At 27.8% G+C, this 19,468-nt stretch overlaps 1 protein-coding gene across 1 annotated transcript; it reads right to left on the reverse strand.

Moving 5' to 3' along the window:
- Positions 1 to 10,041: 10,041 nt before the first annotated feature.
- On the reverse strand, positions 10,042 to 18,861 carry WRKY55 (WRKY DNA-binding protein 55). The gene is made up of 3 exons (XM_039037258.2): positions 18,348 to 18,861; positions 16,110 to 16,241; positions 10,042 to 10,655 (listed from the first exon to the last, which is right to left on the reverse strand). The coding sequence occupies exons 1-3, from the start codon at positions 18,743 to 18,745 to the stop codon at positions 10,229 to 10,231; spliced, it is 957 nt and encodes a 318-aa protein (XP_038893186.2). The 5' UTR covers positions 18,746 to 18,861; the 3' UTR covers positions 10,042 to 10,228.
- Positions 18,862 to 19,468: the final 607 nt, after the last annotated feature.

The raw sequence follows: 19,468 nt of genomic DNA on the forward strand, positions 1-19,468 counted from the left end.
TAATTTCCTTTCTCCAAAGCATATTATTTCGTATGTTTATCCTTCATATGTTCTATTTTATAACAATATTTTTTTATTCATCGATTTTCGAGATACAAAGCGTGTTGGGGTGTATACCCTAAAGCCTCGTAATTTTATGTTAGTTGAATCAATGGTTGATTAATTTTATATTATTTGTGCAATAATCCATTAACCTAAGATCCAAGGATATTTGATATAACTTAAATATGTATGTGGAGACATACAGATTGATCATGTTTAAATGATAACCTAAATGGTCTATAGTATAGGGATAAGGTTGAGTGTCTCATCCTGGTAACACTACTGATATGACTTGCTTTGTAATTGTTACAATTGTTGTAAAGCACTACAAATGATCTGATCCTAATCATTCTTGTGGAGACTTGTGAGTGGGGGGTATTTTATACAAAAGAGTTTATATAAAGACCAGACCACGAAATGCTAAATCTCTCTTTATAACGTTATTGCTAGAAGAGACTTACGTTTCACCAAGATGACCATAGGTGATTTGACCTTAATTCTGAGTGAATTATGAACTCCTGCCTATGAGATTGATCCTTTGATTTGTATAGGTGAGAGTGCTAGTTTCGCCAACTCAATAAGCCTACCATTTTGGGGATTCATCTGATTGGAGAACTGGGAACACAGTTACACAAGAAGTAATTCACTCCTTCTTATAGTTAGGGTAAGAAGATAAATTTCTTTCTTAAGAGCTGATTCCAGGGCTTGAACAATAAGGCATCTCACCCTCTCCTGGCTCAAGAAGGGTTCCGTCATAATTGGACTATGACTAATTGTTCATTAGAGGGATCGGTGAGTTAGATGTAACTATAGGGGTAAAACGATAATTTGACCTATAACTACAGGGGTAAAATGATAAATTGACCTAGTTGTATTTATGAGCAATTTGGGAAGGGTCAACGTAATGTTGATTGGTTATATCAAATAGACACATAAATATATCTATAGTGCGAAGAGTTCAACTATCAGTCTTTAGTGGAATGACCGACAGTTAATGAATGTTGATTAATTTGATTAAAAGAGTTTAATCAATTAATTTTGTATCATTGGAGCTTCAATCTATAGGTCTATAAGGTCCTCTCGTTAGCTCAATGAAGACAGATGGAAATTAAATTAATTTTGGTTTAATTTGAATTATTCAAATTAATTAAAGGGAATTAATTGTATAAGATACAGTTAAATAATGTATATTGATATTAATTATATGAATATGATTTATATAAAAATTATATGTTAAGATTTAATATGAATATAATTCATAATAAATTTATATAGTTTTATGAGAGAAATAAATATTTGAAAATGATTCAAGAATTAATTATATGAATATGATTTATATTATTTTAAATTTTAATGTGAATATGATTCATATATAGTTTTATGATAGAAATAAATATTTGAATTTGATTCAAATATTTATTATATGAATATGATTCATATAGGAACTATATATTAAAATTAATATGAATACAATTCATATTAAATTTATATGTTTTATTGAGATGTGTTATAATTGAATATGATTCAATTATTATTTATATGAATAAGATTTATATAAAAACCATAGGTTAAAATAATATGAATTTGATCCATATTAATACATTATGTTATTTGAGAAAATAATAAACTATAGTTTATGTTATATGTGATATAATATATAGTTTAAATATATATTAAATGGTTAATATATATATATATATATATATATATATATATATATATATATAATATATATATATATATTAAATTCAAATTTTTTGAATTTGAATTTATTCAAAAATAAAGGGGAGGGAGTTATAACTCCATCACCCCTTAATCTCTCCCTCTTTCACACAAAAATTAGAAGAGAAAGAAAGTTCTCTCTCTGGTTCTCCTTATCTCTGTGAATTATTTACAGAGAAGAAAAAAATCTCAATTCTCTTCTCCTTCCCCCACACCAAGATTGAGTGCAAGTCCACACCTCTACACGATTCTCGTCCTTGAGAATAACGAGGAAGACCCCTTGGTGGTGTCTGTTCCTGTTCATTAAGTTCGTGGATGTCGAGTTCGTAAGATCAAAAGAACACGACTTGATTTTCAGAGGAACGTGAAGAATTGGTATTCAAAGGTGAGTGCTTTCTTAATCTCTTTCTCTCTATTTTAACATTGTAGAAAGCATGCTTAGGTTTATGTTTTTTCATCGTTTCCGTCACTTTGAATTATGTTGTACATTCTGTAAAACGAAATTTAGGGATTGATGCATCCAATTGCTTCTACTGCGGGGAATTGCAATTCCTTCAATTGGTATCAAAGCCATCTTGAATCTCTAAATTTCACTTTGAAACTTTAATTTAGAGTTTTGGTAAGTGCATGATGCATTATGAATGCATGAGTTTTGCATATTGGATGATTTCGAAATTGGCCTAGAATTTATCGTTTTAAAGTGTTTAAAGTTGTAATTGCCCAGTGTTTTGGGCATTTATTTCATATTATTGAGCATATAATTGTTTGTGTCGTTTGTGATGGAGTTCTGGCTTCGAATCAGTGAAATTTTGGAACAAGAACAGAATAAATCGGATGAACGAGCGAAGTAGAGTAGACTTTCTTTGTAGTATGGCCCAACGTTGCAATACGGAGTAGTGCAACACTGCACGCAACAGCCCAACATTGCGACAACATAAAAGTTAGTGTCGCACCTCTAGCATCAAAGTGTTGCAATGCTTCAGATGGTCCGCATGTGCATTAGGAAACCTCTAGATCATAGGTTTGAGTTTCCCAGTAGTTTTGTTGTTTTTTAATTATTAATTTATAATAATTATTTATTTATTTTATTTTCATTAATTAAATAATATAAATGTTATATTAATTTAATTAATGTTTAGGATGTCAATTACAGTCCAATATTGTTGTTTTATTTAACTATACATATGACGTATGATTTTAATTATTTATATATCATATTGTGTTATATGATTGCATGCATAATAACATGTCCATGCATCATACTTTATTATAAATTTTATATTTGTATGATGTATAATATAAGTGTTATATTATATGATGGATGTGTTATTTATTTTCATTATTTGATAATATAAATGTTATGTTATATAATGAAAATGAAAATACATGAAACATGACATTATCTTAAAAATATAATTATTATACTTTTATGTATGTCATTAGATGCATGGCTTAGGTTTTAATTATTTCATTAAACTTTATAATAGTTATAAGTTAACTAAATTATAATTAAAATCTATAATCAAGAGTTGCATTAAACATAGGTTAAAATTAATTTTAAATGTTCTAAAATTAATTTCACCTAGACCTATGTTAATATATTTCTAATATGATTAGAAATAGCATTAATCTTTTAATTCCTTTTAGTTAAATTGGAGTAAATAAAATATTAAATTTATAACATAATTGTCCATAAGGGATCTTTGTCCAAGGAAGGCTCTGTCTAAGTTTGAGGTATTTAAGCTGACGCAAACGAAAAATAGATACCTAAGAATCGTCCTGAAAGGTGAATTAGACAATAATTTTATAAGCATGCAATGAGTGATTAATGTTTATTAAAATATTTAATAAACATAAATCAACATTGTTAAACTATCCAATATAATTGTTATATTGGGTCAAGTTAACAAATCACTTAGATAAATTTATTAGCCTAATTTACCTAAGTTATGAACCATCATTTGCAAAACACTCAGTGGGAGGAAAATGATATATACGATACTTCAATTTTCTTTTCACGTTTCTCCCTAAATAGTTCACAACCGTCAGATCTATGCTTGGCCTCGAGACACCTTTGCTTGTATCCCCCTACGAATGGTGTTTGCATAGGTCAATATCAAAGTGAATGGAGAGAGTGTTTATAGTAAGTAGGAGAGGGAAGTGTGTCAACACATCTTAGGTCTCTTTCATTAGTTTGCAGTAAACTTTCATGCTCGATCTCGAGACACCTTTGCTTATGTCCCCCTACGGATGATGTTTGCATGAAATTTTACCCAAACTCTACAAATGAGTAGAATTGCTTTAGTTTTTGCCCCAATCGATTTTTTCCTACGGTTGGCTCATTGGGATGGAACTCTAGAATATAAAATGAAGGGTTATACTTGACCAAAATATGGTAACTAGTAAGTTAATGGTTTCTTGACCAAAATATGGTAACTAGATATTATGGAAATAAAGAGTTATTCTGGTGGAACATTTGGTTGAGAATGTCTCAGTCAAGTAAAGGAATGATTGACTGTCCTACGGTGACTTTTATTTTGACTTACTAGAGTATCATAGCAATAAAAATTTTGCATTTATATGAATGATATTCATATTCAAATTCATGGGTTCATCTTTAATTTTTTTTCTAAATTAGAATGGATAATAGACGACATATAGTCGATTAACATATTGTATGTATAATTCAACGCTATGTCTTTTTCTCTAAAAGTTTTAGTTGTCGTTATAAATCAAAAGTTTTGATGAATATTACATTGAAAATTTCATCAACACACAATAGCAGTATAATTTTGTCTTTTAATTTAGAAAATATTTTCAACAAAATTGTTGCCATTTCATGAAGTGTTCATGAATAGACTTTGCATCAATAGCTTACTATAATTGTCTACATAAAATATGATGTGTCTAGATAAAAAAACATGACAAAACATATTGTATGTTAGAGTCATGGGAAGCTAAATGATCTACAAAGTTAAGTATCATTAGGGTTTCAAGAAAATTATAATGACTAGAAATACTAAGGAAAACATTTCCTAATAAGTTTGGAATGTAAGTTATTGAGGGATTTTGGAAATGTCTCAAAAAGAAGAAAAATGAGAACAAGTAAATCTGATTTACGAAGTACATGGTGAAGAATACAGATTTACACCTTGATAGCTAAATAATGATTTACTAGCAGAATTTTTCTTAATTACAATTAGATTGTAAATCTTGGTGAATACTTATATAAGTGGAATAGTTCTAATAATTGGCAACATGATGCTCATCTTATTGAGATTGGTGTCCTAATTCTCCCGGAGTCTCGTAGTTTGTAAACATTGTACACATTGTTATGAATAAAATAAGAGTTATTTTATTTTGCATTTACTCATATCCAATAAACAAAGCTCCATGGTTATTGTATGTGAACTTAAGCATGTATATGAGATATACAAGTGGATCATGCCTTAAATGATAACCTAAAAAGGTCTATAGTATAAGGATTAAAGGAAGAATACCTTATCCTGGTGACACTACGAATACGACCCATTTTGTAGAGGTTTACAAGTGTAACTACTACAGATGGTAGATCTTGACCATTCATGACAAACCGGTGATTTTAGAAATGACTGTATTTAATCTCAATCAGCTTTTTGTAGACTTTCATTTATGAGGCTACCTTATAGGATATGCAGAGGTCTATGAAAAGAAAGCTTGAAAGTGTAGTATTTGGAGATATAGATCTTCAAAGTAAGACTCTTGGGTTAGATGAAAACTCACGCTAGGGCTATTGGGTAAAAATAGACTATAAGTCAATTTTCTACCTAGTATTACAGTAAAGTCTTTGTGGATTCATTGTTGCATATGAGATATGTAAAAATGAATACATTTATTTATGAAAAGGAGTTCAAAGCATCTGTATAATTTCAATTTTTTTTTATATAGTATCATAATCAATGACTTTAAGCGATGATGGTATTCTTGTACAAACAAGAAAATAAAACATAGATATTTATCTGTTCTATATTGATATTTGCTTATTATAAATGAATAATCAATATAAAAGTTTTGATTGGTCAACCAATTTCAAATAGTTGATTTGAAGTGATTTTGTCTATTAAAAGTCCATAAACAAATGTTTAGGACATGTTGTTTAATTTGTCTCATGCATCTTACGTTTATAAAGTAATTGTTTAATGTTTGATGCAATTGCTAAAGATGGAATGATAATGTACCAATCTACAATGACAGTGACAGGAAAATGTTTCTAAAGACACCTCAAATGTTGAGGGGATATCAATTTTGCATGAGCCTTCACTAACATTTAATATACAATTGGTTGGTTTAATCAGGAAATTCGATGGTATGACCATTGAGTGTTGAAAATTAAAATTTACGAATAATGAAACTTCAGTGTATATAGTTTAAGATTTGATTTTTTACGAGTTACATTGTTTCATATTGGATTTAGAGAAATCAATGTTTTATCCTAGATGGTCTCTATTGGACCGAGAGACAGTAGTTTGCTTGTGAATCAATAATTTGCCTATGTTCAAGGTGTCTTGAGATATTTGAAAACTGTTTCAAATATAACTTAATCTATTCCCTTTATGCGATAACGTGATTCAAGGATTGGGTTGGAGATCATATGGAAGCACCTAGTGGAAGGAATAACATGGAATGTGAGTACATCTCGTTGGTGAACAGATGGTTCTTTTTGACATAACTGTTTATTTTATATAAAAGGATTCTCTAGGCTAAATTGTGAAACGATCTCCTAGACTGTCTAGGACTACGAGACGTGTCTCTAGTGTGCTAGGACAAGTGGGAGAGCATGTAAGGTATAGTGTATGCCCTAGGATACATGTCTCACCAACTCATATTTCCCCGACTTTAATGTAAGTGAGAGATTGTTAGGGTATATATCCTAAAGCCTTGTAGTTTTATGTTAGTTAAATCAATGGTTGATTGATTTTATATTACTTGTGCAATAATTCATTAACCTAAAATCCAAGGTTATCTGATGTAACTTAAACATGTATGTAGACACATAGATGGATCATGTTTAAGTGATAGCCTAAATGGTTTGTATTATATGGATAAGGTTAGGTGCCTTATCTTGGTAACACTACTGATACAGCCCGCCTGATAATACTACTAATACGACCCGTTTTGTAGTTGTTACCACTTTGTAGTTGCTACAATTGTTGTAAAATACTACAAATGATCTTATCCTGATCATTCTTGTAGAGACTTGTGAGTGGGGGTATCTTATACAAAAGAATTTGTATAAAGACCGAACCACGAAATGCTAAGTCTCTCTTTATAACATTGTTGCTAGAAGAGGCTTACATTTCACCAAGATGACCATAGGTGACTTGATCTTAATCCTGAGTGAGTTGTGAACACCTATGAGGGCGATCCTTTGATTTGTATGGGTGAGAATGACCAAATACGTTGACTCAATAAACCTACCATTTTGGGGATTCGTCTGATTGGGAAACTGGGAACAAAGTTACACAAGAAGGAATTCACTTCTTCCCTATAGTTAAGATAAGAAGATAAATTACTCCCTTAAGGGCTGATTCTGGGACTTGAACAATGAGACGCCTCACCCTCTCCTAGTCAATAGGGGTTCGGTTATAGTTGAACTATGACTAATTATTCACTAGGGGGATCAAGGGTACTTAAGGAGTTAGATGTAACTATAGTGGTAAAATGGTAATTTGACCCGACCATACTTATGAGAAATTTGTGAAGAGTCAACGCACTGTTGATTGGTTATATCAAATGGACACATAAATATATTTATAGTGTGAAGAGTTCAGTTGTTGATGTAGTGGAGTGATCAACAGTTAATGAATGTTGATTAATTTGATTAAAAGAGTTCAATCAATTAATATTGTATCATTAGAGCTTCAATCTATTGGTCCACAAAGGTCCCCCGTTAGCTCAATGAGGATTGATGGAAATCAAATTAATTTTGGCTTAATTTGAATTGTTCAAATTAATTAAAAAGTGAATTAATTGTATAAGATACAGTTAAATAATGTATGTTGATACATTATATAATTTTATGAGAGAAATAAGCATTTGAATATGATTCAATATTAATTATATGAATATGATTCATATAAAAACTATATGTTAAGATTTAATGTAAATATGATTCATATTGTTTTATGAGAGAAATAAATATTCAAATATGATTCAAATATTAATTATATGAATATGATTCATATAGGAACTATATGTTGAAATTAATATGAATATGATTCATATTAAGAGGTGTTATATTTTGAGTATGATTCAATTGCTATTTATATGAATGTGATTCATATAAAAACTGTAAGTTAAAATTAATATGAATTTGATCCATATTTATACCTTAGGTTATTTGAAAGAATAACAAACTATAGTTTATGTTATATATATAATATTAACTATAGGTTATATGTTATATGTGATATAATATATAGTTTAAATATATATTAAGTGGTTAATATATGTATATAAATTCAAATTTTCAATTTGAATTTATTAAAAAAAATAAAGGAGAGGGAGTTATAACTCCCTCACCCCTTAATCTCTCCTTCTCTCATGCAAAAATTAGAAGAGAGAGAAAGTTCTCTCTCTGGTTCTCCTTCTCCCAGTGAATTTTATAGATAAGAAAAAACTCTCAATTTTCTTCTCCTTCCCTCATGCCAAGATTGAGTGCAAGCCCTCACCTTTGCACGGTTCTCATATCTGAGAATAACGGGGAAGACCCCTTGGTGGTGTCTGTTCCTGTTCGTTGAGTTCGTGGATATCGAGTTCATGAGATCGGGAGAAGACGACTTGATTTAAAGAGGAATGTGAAGAATTGGTCTTCAAAGGTGAGTGTTTTTTTAATCTCTTCCTCTCTATTTTAACACCGTAGAAAGCATGCTTAGGTTTATATTTTTCTATGGTTTCCATCACTCTAAATTATGTTGTATGTCTTATAAAACAAAATTTAGGAATTAATGGGTCCAACTGCTTCCGCTGCGAGGAATTCTAATACATTCAAAGCGTTCACATGCTTCCACTTGGGATTCGATCCCCTCACTTTTTTTTTTAAGTACACATGTATTATTATTGGGAGTTTTGGAAAATGAGATTTAGGTTTTATTTTTGGATCATGCATTTCAATTTTTTTTTTTAATTTAAGCAATCATTTTACAAATTTGTGTATGTGACGTTTCTAGTTAAGTCGGATAAATTTATATTGGATTCATCAAAACAAAAATAAATTTGGATTTATATTGTAAGTGAAATATCCTCATAATGTGATTGTACTATAATGATGCTATTAACGAGCACGTTACATGGTTGGCATAACAAATATGTAAAAAAGGCGACATCTTTCGGCCTAATTATATGATACAAAAAAAACTATATATAATATGAGCCAACAAATGACCAAGTCCACTTACAAAAAGAAAAAAAAAATTACATATAAACATCGTCTATTCAAATCCTCAATCTGGTAGATATGTTTGACAATTTCCTTCCACCTCCCAAACTCCAATTCTTTTCCATGATACAAGCTTTATTTGGATTAACTTGAAAAAAAAAATGTTTTTCGAAAAGTTATTTCATTTAAATACTTTTGATAAGAACTATTTAAAACAAAAACACTCATGTGTCTAACAACTCTTTTTCAAAAATGTTACTATATACAAGTTTATTTGGTCTTTTATATGCTAAACATGTTTTTATTGATATCAAATTACTTTAAAGAACGACTATAAAATACTAAGAACTAATTAGAAAACCAGGAAGTCACTATTTTGATGGAGTTTATGTACTTTTGTGTCAATAAAAGTGTTTTTATTGATATTATTGTGTGTCAACTTAAATATAAACATTTATTGATGTTTTATAACAATCAATATATATATTTTAAACGAATTTCTATTTTAAAGCTCTAAATTGATATTTTGTTGACAATTTTATGTCATAAGTGTCAACAAAATAAAAAACTCGTGCATCAACAAAACCTAAATTTGTAATATAATAGTGATGATTTAAAATAATGGTCGTTGAAGTTGGTGGAGGTCGCGGAAGTTGAACATTGATACTGGTGATTAAATGTGGCCGGAGTTGGACAATGGGGGCATTGTTGGTGATGGGGTATTGTTGGTGAATATAGGTATAAAATATTGGTTACCATTTTGTATTGATAACATGCAATTTCATTTTATCTAATACGATATTAGAGTCCATAAAATTCAAGTGAATATTCGGTAAAAAAGCAAAAATTGAGATCCGATGTAAGAAGAAGAAAAAGGTGAAATTCATTAAAAACTTCATTGAAAAGATGCGGACATGTGTATAGTATAATTATGGACCTCATAAAAAACTTTTATAAAAGTACAGCACTAAATAGACAAATATCCTAATGTTTAGGGACCAAAAATTGCAAATTGAATAAAAATGAAAGTTAATAAAAATAATTTTACTAATTCTTCTTGTCGTCTTTCTCCCACTTGTGATGGTCATCGTCTACCACGTAAGCGGCGAATATAGAGTCCATACTATTACTACTGTTGGTGCCGGAGTTGAACATGACGTCAGCCATGTCTAACACCGGAAACTGATCGGCCACGTCTTTCCCGTACCGTACGGTCGCCGGACCGCCGGAGGCCGACCCGGAACTGACGACCTCCATTGAAAGCCAGCCGGCAGAGGTGGGGCGGAACTGGGATGTATGTTGGCCGCCGGCGACTGACGGCGGTGGCAGAGCGGAGGGAGCGGTGGCTGACATGTGGCACGTGTGGTCGCCGCGGTAGGTGACTTCGAACGTGTGGGGATCGTCGTCGAGACGTTGCACGTGCTTTTTGGCTGGGCAGTGGTAGAGCTTCTGGTGGGTGCATCGGAAATAGCCTCTGCAGAAGGAAATTGAAGAAGATGATGACTTAAATTACTTTTTTACCCCTAATGAATTTCTTTCTTTTTTTGTTTGGTAATTTTTTAGAATATATTTTTAAAGAGTTTTTTTTTTTTTTTTTTTTTTTTTTTTTTTTTTTTTTTGCTAATTTCTTTCCTATGAATGAGCTTATTTTTATTTGGTGTTTTTTTAGATTAGTTTTAATTTGTTTTCAATAATTTGAGGTAAGTTTTAATTCAACTTTGATGGTTAAGAAGTTACAAATATAACAATTATGCCTAAAGTAATTGGGAAATAGTACAATGCAATTTTTTTTTGTAGATATAGTAAAATTTAGATTTTATTTTTGAAGTCTATTGATAATAGACCATATCACTAATAGAAATCTATTAATGATAAACTATATTATTAGTAGAAGTCTATCAAAATTTATCATTGATAGATTTTACCATGTCTGCAATTCTTTAAAAATGTTGTTCTATACTTAATTATTATCCCTAAAAGTGTTATCTAACGTAATTATTCAAAATATATAATCATATATAGGAATCAAGTTGAAATAATAAAAATTAAATTCAAAATTTAAATTTATAGGGTTGAAACTTAACATTTTTTTTTTGTCTTTTAAATTTTAATTAGATTTAAAGGATAAAAACATGTAGGACAATTTTTAAAACCAAGTTTAGAAGTTCGGAAGTTTGAAGTTTGACTATTATTTGATCTTTACGTGCTGTGTCTATGCCTTAATATTGGTCAAATATTTCAGTTCTAGAAATTTTATTTTTATATCGTTTAAATTTAGGACATGCTTCAATTGACATAAAAAAAAAAAGTATTTTTCAAAAAATTTATTTTTATTTAAACATTTTTGATAAAAACGGATTAAAATATATTTGAAAAAGTGAGTGGTTGCCAAATACTTCAACTTTTTCTAAAATGACTTTCTTTTTAAATTAAATATTTGAAAATGTATTCCGAACATACTCTTAATATTTCAAAAGTATTTATAATATAGTTTATGTGATAACTCATAAATATTTTTCGAATGGAAAAAATAGTTAAACAAATACTTCATGAGAGATTAATAGAATGAGTTCTTTCATAAAAATATTAATAGAAATGAAGTATTTCATTTTTTAATTTTTTTTCTTAATCTAAAATATGTACCATGAATTATATAATATTAAAAAATAATAATCCTACAAAAAAAGTATTTAACTTATAACATGTTCATAAATTAATCAATAATACTTTATATTCAACTCAATATTTAGTGGTAACTAATTAGATTAATAGTTTATAAATAAGAATCCAATTTTTACCACTAAATACATACTTGAAAATATGAATGCAACTTTGGTTTACATTAACCTTAAATTCTATATAATTACTTTAAAAGTAATTAAGTAATAATTTTTTTAAAAAAAAAACTAATAAATTAAAGGTTTGTTTTAAATAAAAAAAATGAGCCAAACTTATTTATAAATATAGTAAAATAATACTGTCTATAAGTGATAGATGGCGATAAACTTCATCATTGATAGACCAAATTTTGCTATATTTGAAAATATTTTAATAATTTTATCATTTAAAACAATTAGCCTAAATAGTAGGTTTGAATTTGAAAGTGGATGGAAAGAAAATTCCACAAGGCATGGAAAGGTTAATAAAGAAATTAATAAGACACATCTATTTGAAAGCATCAATGTTAATGTAGAAGAATTATTGACCAAAGAAAGAGTCACAAATTCAAAAAAGGTGTCCATTTTGAAGAAGAACAAAGCACTTTGTTTTGAATTGAATGAGTCAAACCTTCAATTATTTATATAATCAAAGTGAATCTATGAACACTTTCCCCAAAAATGTAAAAGAAAAATTTTTTTGGTCATCAACAATCTTTTAGTTTTATGTTTTTTATTTCTAATCTTTTTGTTTTACATTTTGTTTTTTTTTTATTTTTAAATCTTGTCCATATAATAAAAAAAAGTTAAAATTTAGTCTCTATGACTTTGAAAATTAGAATTTAAAAGACTTTATCAAACAATCAGGAATAAATTATTCTAACTTTTTCAAACTATACCAAGGACTAAATTTTCAATTCAATCGGGTTTTTCTAAAAAAAAAAAGTTATTTATTTATATTTTTTTTAACAACAATAAGAAGATTGATTGATATAAAGAGCCTTAATTTGTTTATTTTGTAAAGTAAAGTAAAAGAGAATAAAGTTAACTTTTTTTTTTTTTACCAAAAAGTTGTTAGGGTTATATTAATTCAATCTAATTGAACCCTAAATTTAAGGTTTTGTTTGGTAACCATTTTATTTTATTTTTTTAATTTTTGAAAATTAAACATATTTCCTCTTCATTTCTTGAAGTGTTTACATCTTTCTTAAGCATAAAGGTTAAATTCTTAGCGACATTCCAAAAAAAAAAAAACAAGTTTTTACACACTATTTTTTTAAAAAAATTTTAAATTTTGGCGTAGTTTTTTTTTTTTTTTTTTTTTTGAACATTAGTAATATATATATTTATATAACAGAACAAAAATATTTAGAGGTGGTTAGGGTATGTAAAGATTTAATTTTTAAAAACTAAAAACGAAAAATCAAGGCTCCATCTTCTAACTATTTTGTTTTTGAAAACTAAACACACTTTTCCATTTTCAAATTTCATTATTTGTCTTCTACTTTTGACCAATAATTTAAAAAACCAATTCAAACTTTAAAAACTAAAAAAAATAATTTTTAAAAAGTTATTTTTGTTTCTGGAATTTGGTTAAAAATTCAACCCATGTACTTAAGGAAAGATTTGAATCGTTGTAAGAAAAGGGGAAGAAGTAGACTTAATTTTCAAAAACCAAAACAAAAAATGAAATAATTAACGAATGAGATTCAAATGATTACCAAATAAACCTAAATAAGTGGTATAAATTTTACCTTTGCATCAATTTTCACTAATTGACTGACTAATCAACTCATTAATTTGGGAAAAAAAAAAAAAAAACTGCGCGTAAAAATGAGTTTGACCACTGCAAAAATTAATCATTGAATAGTTTTGCCAACATTTATATATTTCACCTTTGGAGCAAGAACTGAAAAATTGCAATATATTTTAAGTTAGTGTTTAGATTGTAATATTTATTTAAGTTTAAGGTTAAATTCAATAAAAATAAAGGTTTGGACTTCAAATCTGGCAAGTTTTTACGAGTAAAATTTTGATTTTTATCCCCTAAAATTAATAAGTACTCGATTTTAAGCTTGAAATTTTTATTTAATCAATTAAATCACAAAGTTCATTTTAAGAATAAATTATCACTTTAATTAGTTATAATTAATTTGAATTAGTTTCTTAGATTTTTCACTAAATGCGTAAGAATTCTTGTTTTACTCACTAATAGGGTCTAATACTATTTTTGCATGTGTAGTTTATGGTCATATAATAATAATAATAATAATAATAATAATAATAATAATAATAATAAAAAAAAATTGTCTTCTTATAATTTAATAATAATAAATAGTTAAAAAAAAGTTTAATAATAGCAATATATTAAATTTTGTTTTGTTAAAAAATTATAAATATTTTGTCTTGATTTAGGCATTTTATGTCACGTTCAAGATTTCTTCTTAAGCACTGGCTTTTTTATACGTAGGTTTTTGACGTATATGGATTTTATATATTTTGTTGGAGAAACCTTTTATTAGGTTAAAATACATTTTTATTCCTTCCATTTTCATAAAAGTAACAATTTAATTTATAAATTCTAGTTGATAACGATTTAATTTATGTACTTTCAAACTTGCAATAATTTAATTCTTAAGTTTAAATAAGTAATGCGATTTAGTTCCTAAACTTTATAAGTTGTGATGATTTAATCCCTACATGAAAAATATTAGTATGGTTTAATAAAATTTATTACATGTAGTTTGATAAATTGATTGAAAATTAAATTTATTTATAAACTTTACAGACTTAGGTCGTTACCTTATAAAAGTTGACACTTAGTTTTGATGAAAATTTTAACAATATGGACTAAATCGTTACAAATTGTAAAGTACATGCATTAAATAAAGTTACTTATGAAAGTTCAAGGAATGAATTGTTACAAATTTAAAAATAAAGAAACTAAATCTTTGCCAACTAAATTCAATAACTAAGATCCCGTTTGGTAATTATTTGGTATTTTTGTTTTTGTTTTTAAAAATTAAACATGTTTTATCCACATTTCTTACAATGATTTACATCTTTCTTAAGTACAATGGTTGAATTCTTAACCAAATTTTAAAAACAAAAACAACTTTTTGAAGATAACTTTTTTAGTTCTCAAAATTTGGCTTCATTTTTCAAATCATTGGTGAAAAGTAGATAACAAAAGAAGAAATTTGGAGGTGGAAGTGATGTCTATAAGCTTAATTTTAAAAAACAAAACTGAAAACAAAACGGTTATCAAATATGGCCTAAGGTCTCGTCTGGTTAACCATTTGATTTTTTGTTTTTTGTTTTTGAAAATTGAACCTATAAACATTGTTTCCACCTCCAATGGTTTAAAAAACAAGCTAAATTTTGAAAACAAAAAAAAGTAGCTTTTAGGAAACTTATTTTTGTTTTTGGAATTTGGCTAATAATTCAATCATTGTACTTAAGAAAAATACAAACCATTGCAAAAAATTAAGAGAAAATAGACTTAATTTTCAAAAACAAAAATAAAATAAATAAAATGGTTGCCAAACTAGACCTAAATAATTCAAAATATTTTGATACTAATTAGAAAATTTATAAGTACACCAAAAGATGAAAGAAGAGTTTTGTTTATGTTAAAAGAATTGCTTGAAAAGAATTTTAAAATGCCAATTTTTTTTTTCTTTTTTTAGAAGATGACATGATTTTTTTTTAAAGAATAAATGAGATGTTATTCTTTATAATTAGGGTTGTTTTGAATGATGAGAAAATAAATCAAAATATTTATAAATATAGAAAAAATTATTGTTTAGACAGATTGCGATAGACTATCTGTGTCTATCTGTGTCATGATAAACTATGGTCTATCATGATTATTCAACAATTTTATCATTTAAAATAATTTCTTTTACCATTATTTGAATTATACAAAGAACCACTATTAATTTGTTTTCTCCCATTTTCTTTATAATTATTTTTCACTTCGTTAAACAAACATTAGAATATTAAACCTAATTTCAAAAATTTAAACATGGTTTGCAAACCAATTTAGTTCAAAATGTGAAACGACCAATATCAAAAGGAATATAGCGAAGAAAACAAATATGAATTTTAGAAATAGAAAATTCAAAATGTAATTATTATCAAACGGGTTTAAAACATTCATCAACTAAAATGTAGACATTTTTCAAAACGTAAAAAACGAACAAAAAACAAAATGAAAAAGGAGAAAAATGAGAAAAATGAAAAAGAAAAAAAGAAAAGAAAAAACAAACCTGGGAAACCTAGAGCCAAGAATCTCCTTCTGTCCATATTTCCGCCATGTGAAGCCGTCGTCCGGCGGCAGCTCTGTGTTTCCGATGCGCGGCGCCGCCACCCTCACCGTTCTCTTCTCTGTATCATCCTTTCTGTTTAAATCCATTTCATGTCAACACACAAATCTTCTATACTTTGAAGTTCAATACAAAAACATGAATTGAAGCCGGTTTAAATTTAATAAGCTTATAAATATCACTTCCACTAGTATGGATTTTTTTATTTTATTATTTACTTATTTTAGAATATTTTAAAAAAACGAGTCAATTTTTAAAAATTAATTAAGAAAAATAGGCATAGTTTGTTTAAAAATTTAAGAGTGAGAGTAATGTTTAATTTTAAGTTTAATTTTCATAAATTAAAAAAAAAAAAATCAAGGCTCCATTTGATCATTGGCTTTTGGGTTTTTAGTTTTTAAAAATTAAACTTACAAATACTACTTTTACCTATAGATTTATTTGTTTGTTTTATATGTTTTTTTAGGAGTATTTTAAAAAATGATACAAACTTTTGAAAACTAAAGTCCCGTTTGGCAACAATTTGGTTTTAATTTTTTATTTTTGAAATTTAAGCCTATGGATACTATTTCCATCTCAAAATTTCTTCTTTTATTATCTATCTTTTACTAATGGTTTAAAAAATTAAGCCAAATTTTGAAAACGACGAAAAAAAAGCAAGCTTTTAAAAATTTGCTTTTGTTTTTGGAATTTGGTTAAGAATTCAACCATTGTACTTAAGTAAGATGCAAATGATTGTAAGAAATGAGGAAGAAATAAACTTAATTTTCAAAAACCAAAAACTAAAAAGTGAAATAGTTACAAAATGGGGTCTAAATAAATAGTTTTTAATAAATCTGTTATTGCTTTTGGAATTTAGCTAAGAATTCAAGTGTACGTTTAGTTAAAAATGAAGAAAACTATGCTAAAGCAATTGTACGAAAACAACCGCAAATTTAAAAAACAAAAAAATAAAAATGAATGATTATCAAAAAAGGTAAAAATAATTATCAAACAAAACCCTAATTTTGAAGAATTTGGATTTTTTTTTTTTAATTTAGCTAGGAATATAGATGTTACTTATCGTACACGAGTTTTAAAAACCCAAAAAACTAGAACTAATTAATTATCAAACTAATATATGAATAGTAATAATCGATAGGTTTATAGTTCGAATCTTCTGTTTTTATTGTACTAAAAAATAATTACGATTGAAATAATCAACAAAGTGAAAAAAAGAAAAAAGAAGCATTATCTTCTCATTCATGGTACACTTTTTATACTTAACTTCGTGGAAAAACCCTTCTAATTCTTCCCTTTCACATGCTTTAACAAACCCAATTCCATCCACTTTAGAGCTTTATTATCTTTTTAATATATTTCCTTTTTCTTAGGTTAAATTTACCCACTTTGGTTGTTATGGTTTAAAGTTTACTTCTTATTCGTTTCTATGTGATTTAGTCTAATCAACTTTTATCAATTTAACGATTTACATTTAGTTTTGCTAAACCGAACATAACTCAATTGGTATACGAGTGTATTAGAAACCACAAGATTTATGATTTAAATCCTCCTATCCCAATAATTGTACTAAAAAAACACTTTACATATATTTTCTACAATGACCCATCATAATTATCTAAAACAATATTCCAGTTCATTGTTACTAAAATAAAAAGTATTAGAGAAATATACATTTTTGGTCCTTAGAATTTGAGTTTGATTTTCATTTGATCCTATATGTTTCAAAATATTATACATTTAAGTCCTTAAATTTTAAGTTTGATTTCAATTTAGTCTCTAAGATTTCAAAATATTACGATTTTGCCTATAAAAGTAAATTGGTCTCTAGATAATTTAATTTTTAAGATTTACATTTTTAATATCGAATTTTTTCTAAATCTTAAAAGTAAAATTGTAATATTTTAAAACCTAGGGAATAAATGAAAAATCCAACACGTAGGACTAAAAGAGATTTTTTTTTTTTTTTTTTTTTTTTTTGCAAGATATTATAATTGAAGTTTATATGACATCTAGTTATAAAGACACATGAACCGAAAGATGTATAAATTAATATTTCATGAAATTTTAAACTAATATGATACCAAAACTTTTAATATTTTGATGACTAGATAAGACATGAATTCTCATTTCAGAAATTGACGAAACTCAAGTTAAATCCTTAAAACAAAAAATCAATACCGTCTTCGTGCTTTCGTCGACGAAGAGGAAGAAGAAGAAAAACCCATTGCCATAAGCTTCCCGGAATCCTCCACGGAGGCAGGCACCGCTACCACCGTAGACGGTGGTGCCGGTGGTTTCATCTGCATTTGCGCCAACTCCATAGCTTGGGAACAAGTAGATCTCAGCCACTCGTCCAACCCCACCTCCCGTTGCACCGCCGTGAAAGGCGGCCGTTCTTGACTGCTCAGCCGGTCCTTGGCGGCGGAAAAAACACCCAAAATCTCATCACAAGTTCGAGCCATGAAATGGGGTTGATCAGGAATATTAATATTAGTATTTCCCAAATTTAAAACATTGAATTCTAATTGCCTTGCCAAAGAACACCCACGAAGGATCAAAGAAATGGCTTCCTCCATGGCAAGAACTTTGAAGGTGTTATAAAGATCACAATATATATATATATATATATGTATGTATGTATGGTATGAAAAATTATAACCCAAAGTTTTGATTGAATATTTAATAACATGTTTCTTGTATACGGTACAAAAAATGAATAAATATAAAAGGAGGGGGCAATTGGGGGAAAAAGAGGGACTTGGTCATGGTCAAAGTAGAATTTCAACAAAAATTAGGGGTTGGGTCTAGAGGAAGACTTTGGGCTTCTTCTTCTTCCCATTGAAAAAAGTATAATCTTCCTTTTTTGGTTTAATTTTGATGGGAATATAATTTAGACCAAAGACTATGTAAGAAGAAAAAGGAATTATGGGGGTTTATTACAAAACAAAATTCCTAGTCTTTCCATTCCAAAAAAAAAAGAAAAAGAAAAAGAAAAGTGCTATCTTAATTGTATCAGATACACCTATTTTTGTACGGCTCAAATATTTATCCAATAAAAAGTTACTTGTGACATTTTTTTAAAAAAATTAATTTATTTTTATTTTTTTACCATATAAAAAAAATAAGATACACTCAAACATGAGATTTTGGTTGCACCTAATCATTACTTTTACTATAGTTTCAATTGTGTTTTGTATTGGGTATTTTCTTTTTTACAGGGAATTGGTAAAACAAACTACTATTCTTCCCAACTTGGGCTTATTCTTTTTTGATAGATTGATTTTTGTTTCTTTTCACAA

Source organism: Benincasa hispida, chromosome 7 (assembly GCF_027475165.1).
Source record: "Benincasa hispida cultivar pf3 chromosome 7, pf3_genome.v1.1, whole genome shotgun sequence".
Lineage (NCBI taxonomy): Eukaryota > Viridiplantae > Streptophyta > Magnoliopsida > Cucurbitales > Cucurbitaceae > Benincasa > Benincasa hispida.

Bases quoted from the DNA above. Each gene is read 5' to 3' on its own strand.
- WRKY55 (XM_039037258.2), bottom strand. From the start codon at position 18,745: ATGGAGGAAGCCATTTCTTTGATCCTTCGTGGGTGTTCTTTGGCAAGG. The intron at 16,242-18,347 runs GTATTGATTTTT...GGATTTAAACAG, and splicing joins TCGACGAAAGCACGAAGACG to AAAGGATGATACAGAGAAGA. The intron at 10,656-16,109 runs GTTTGTTTTTTC...TTCCTTCTGCAG, and splicing joins CTTGGCTCTAGGTTTCCCAG to AGGCTATTTCCGATGCACCC.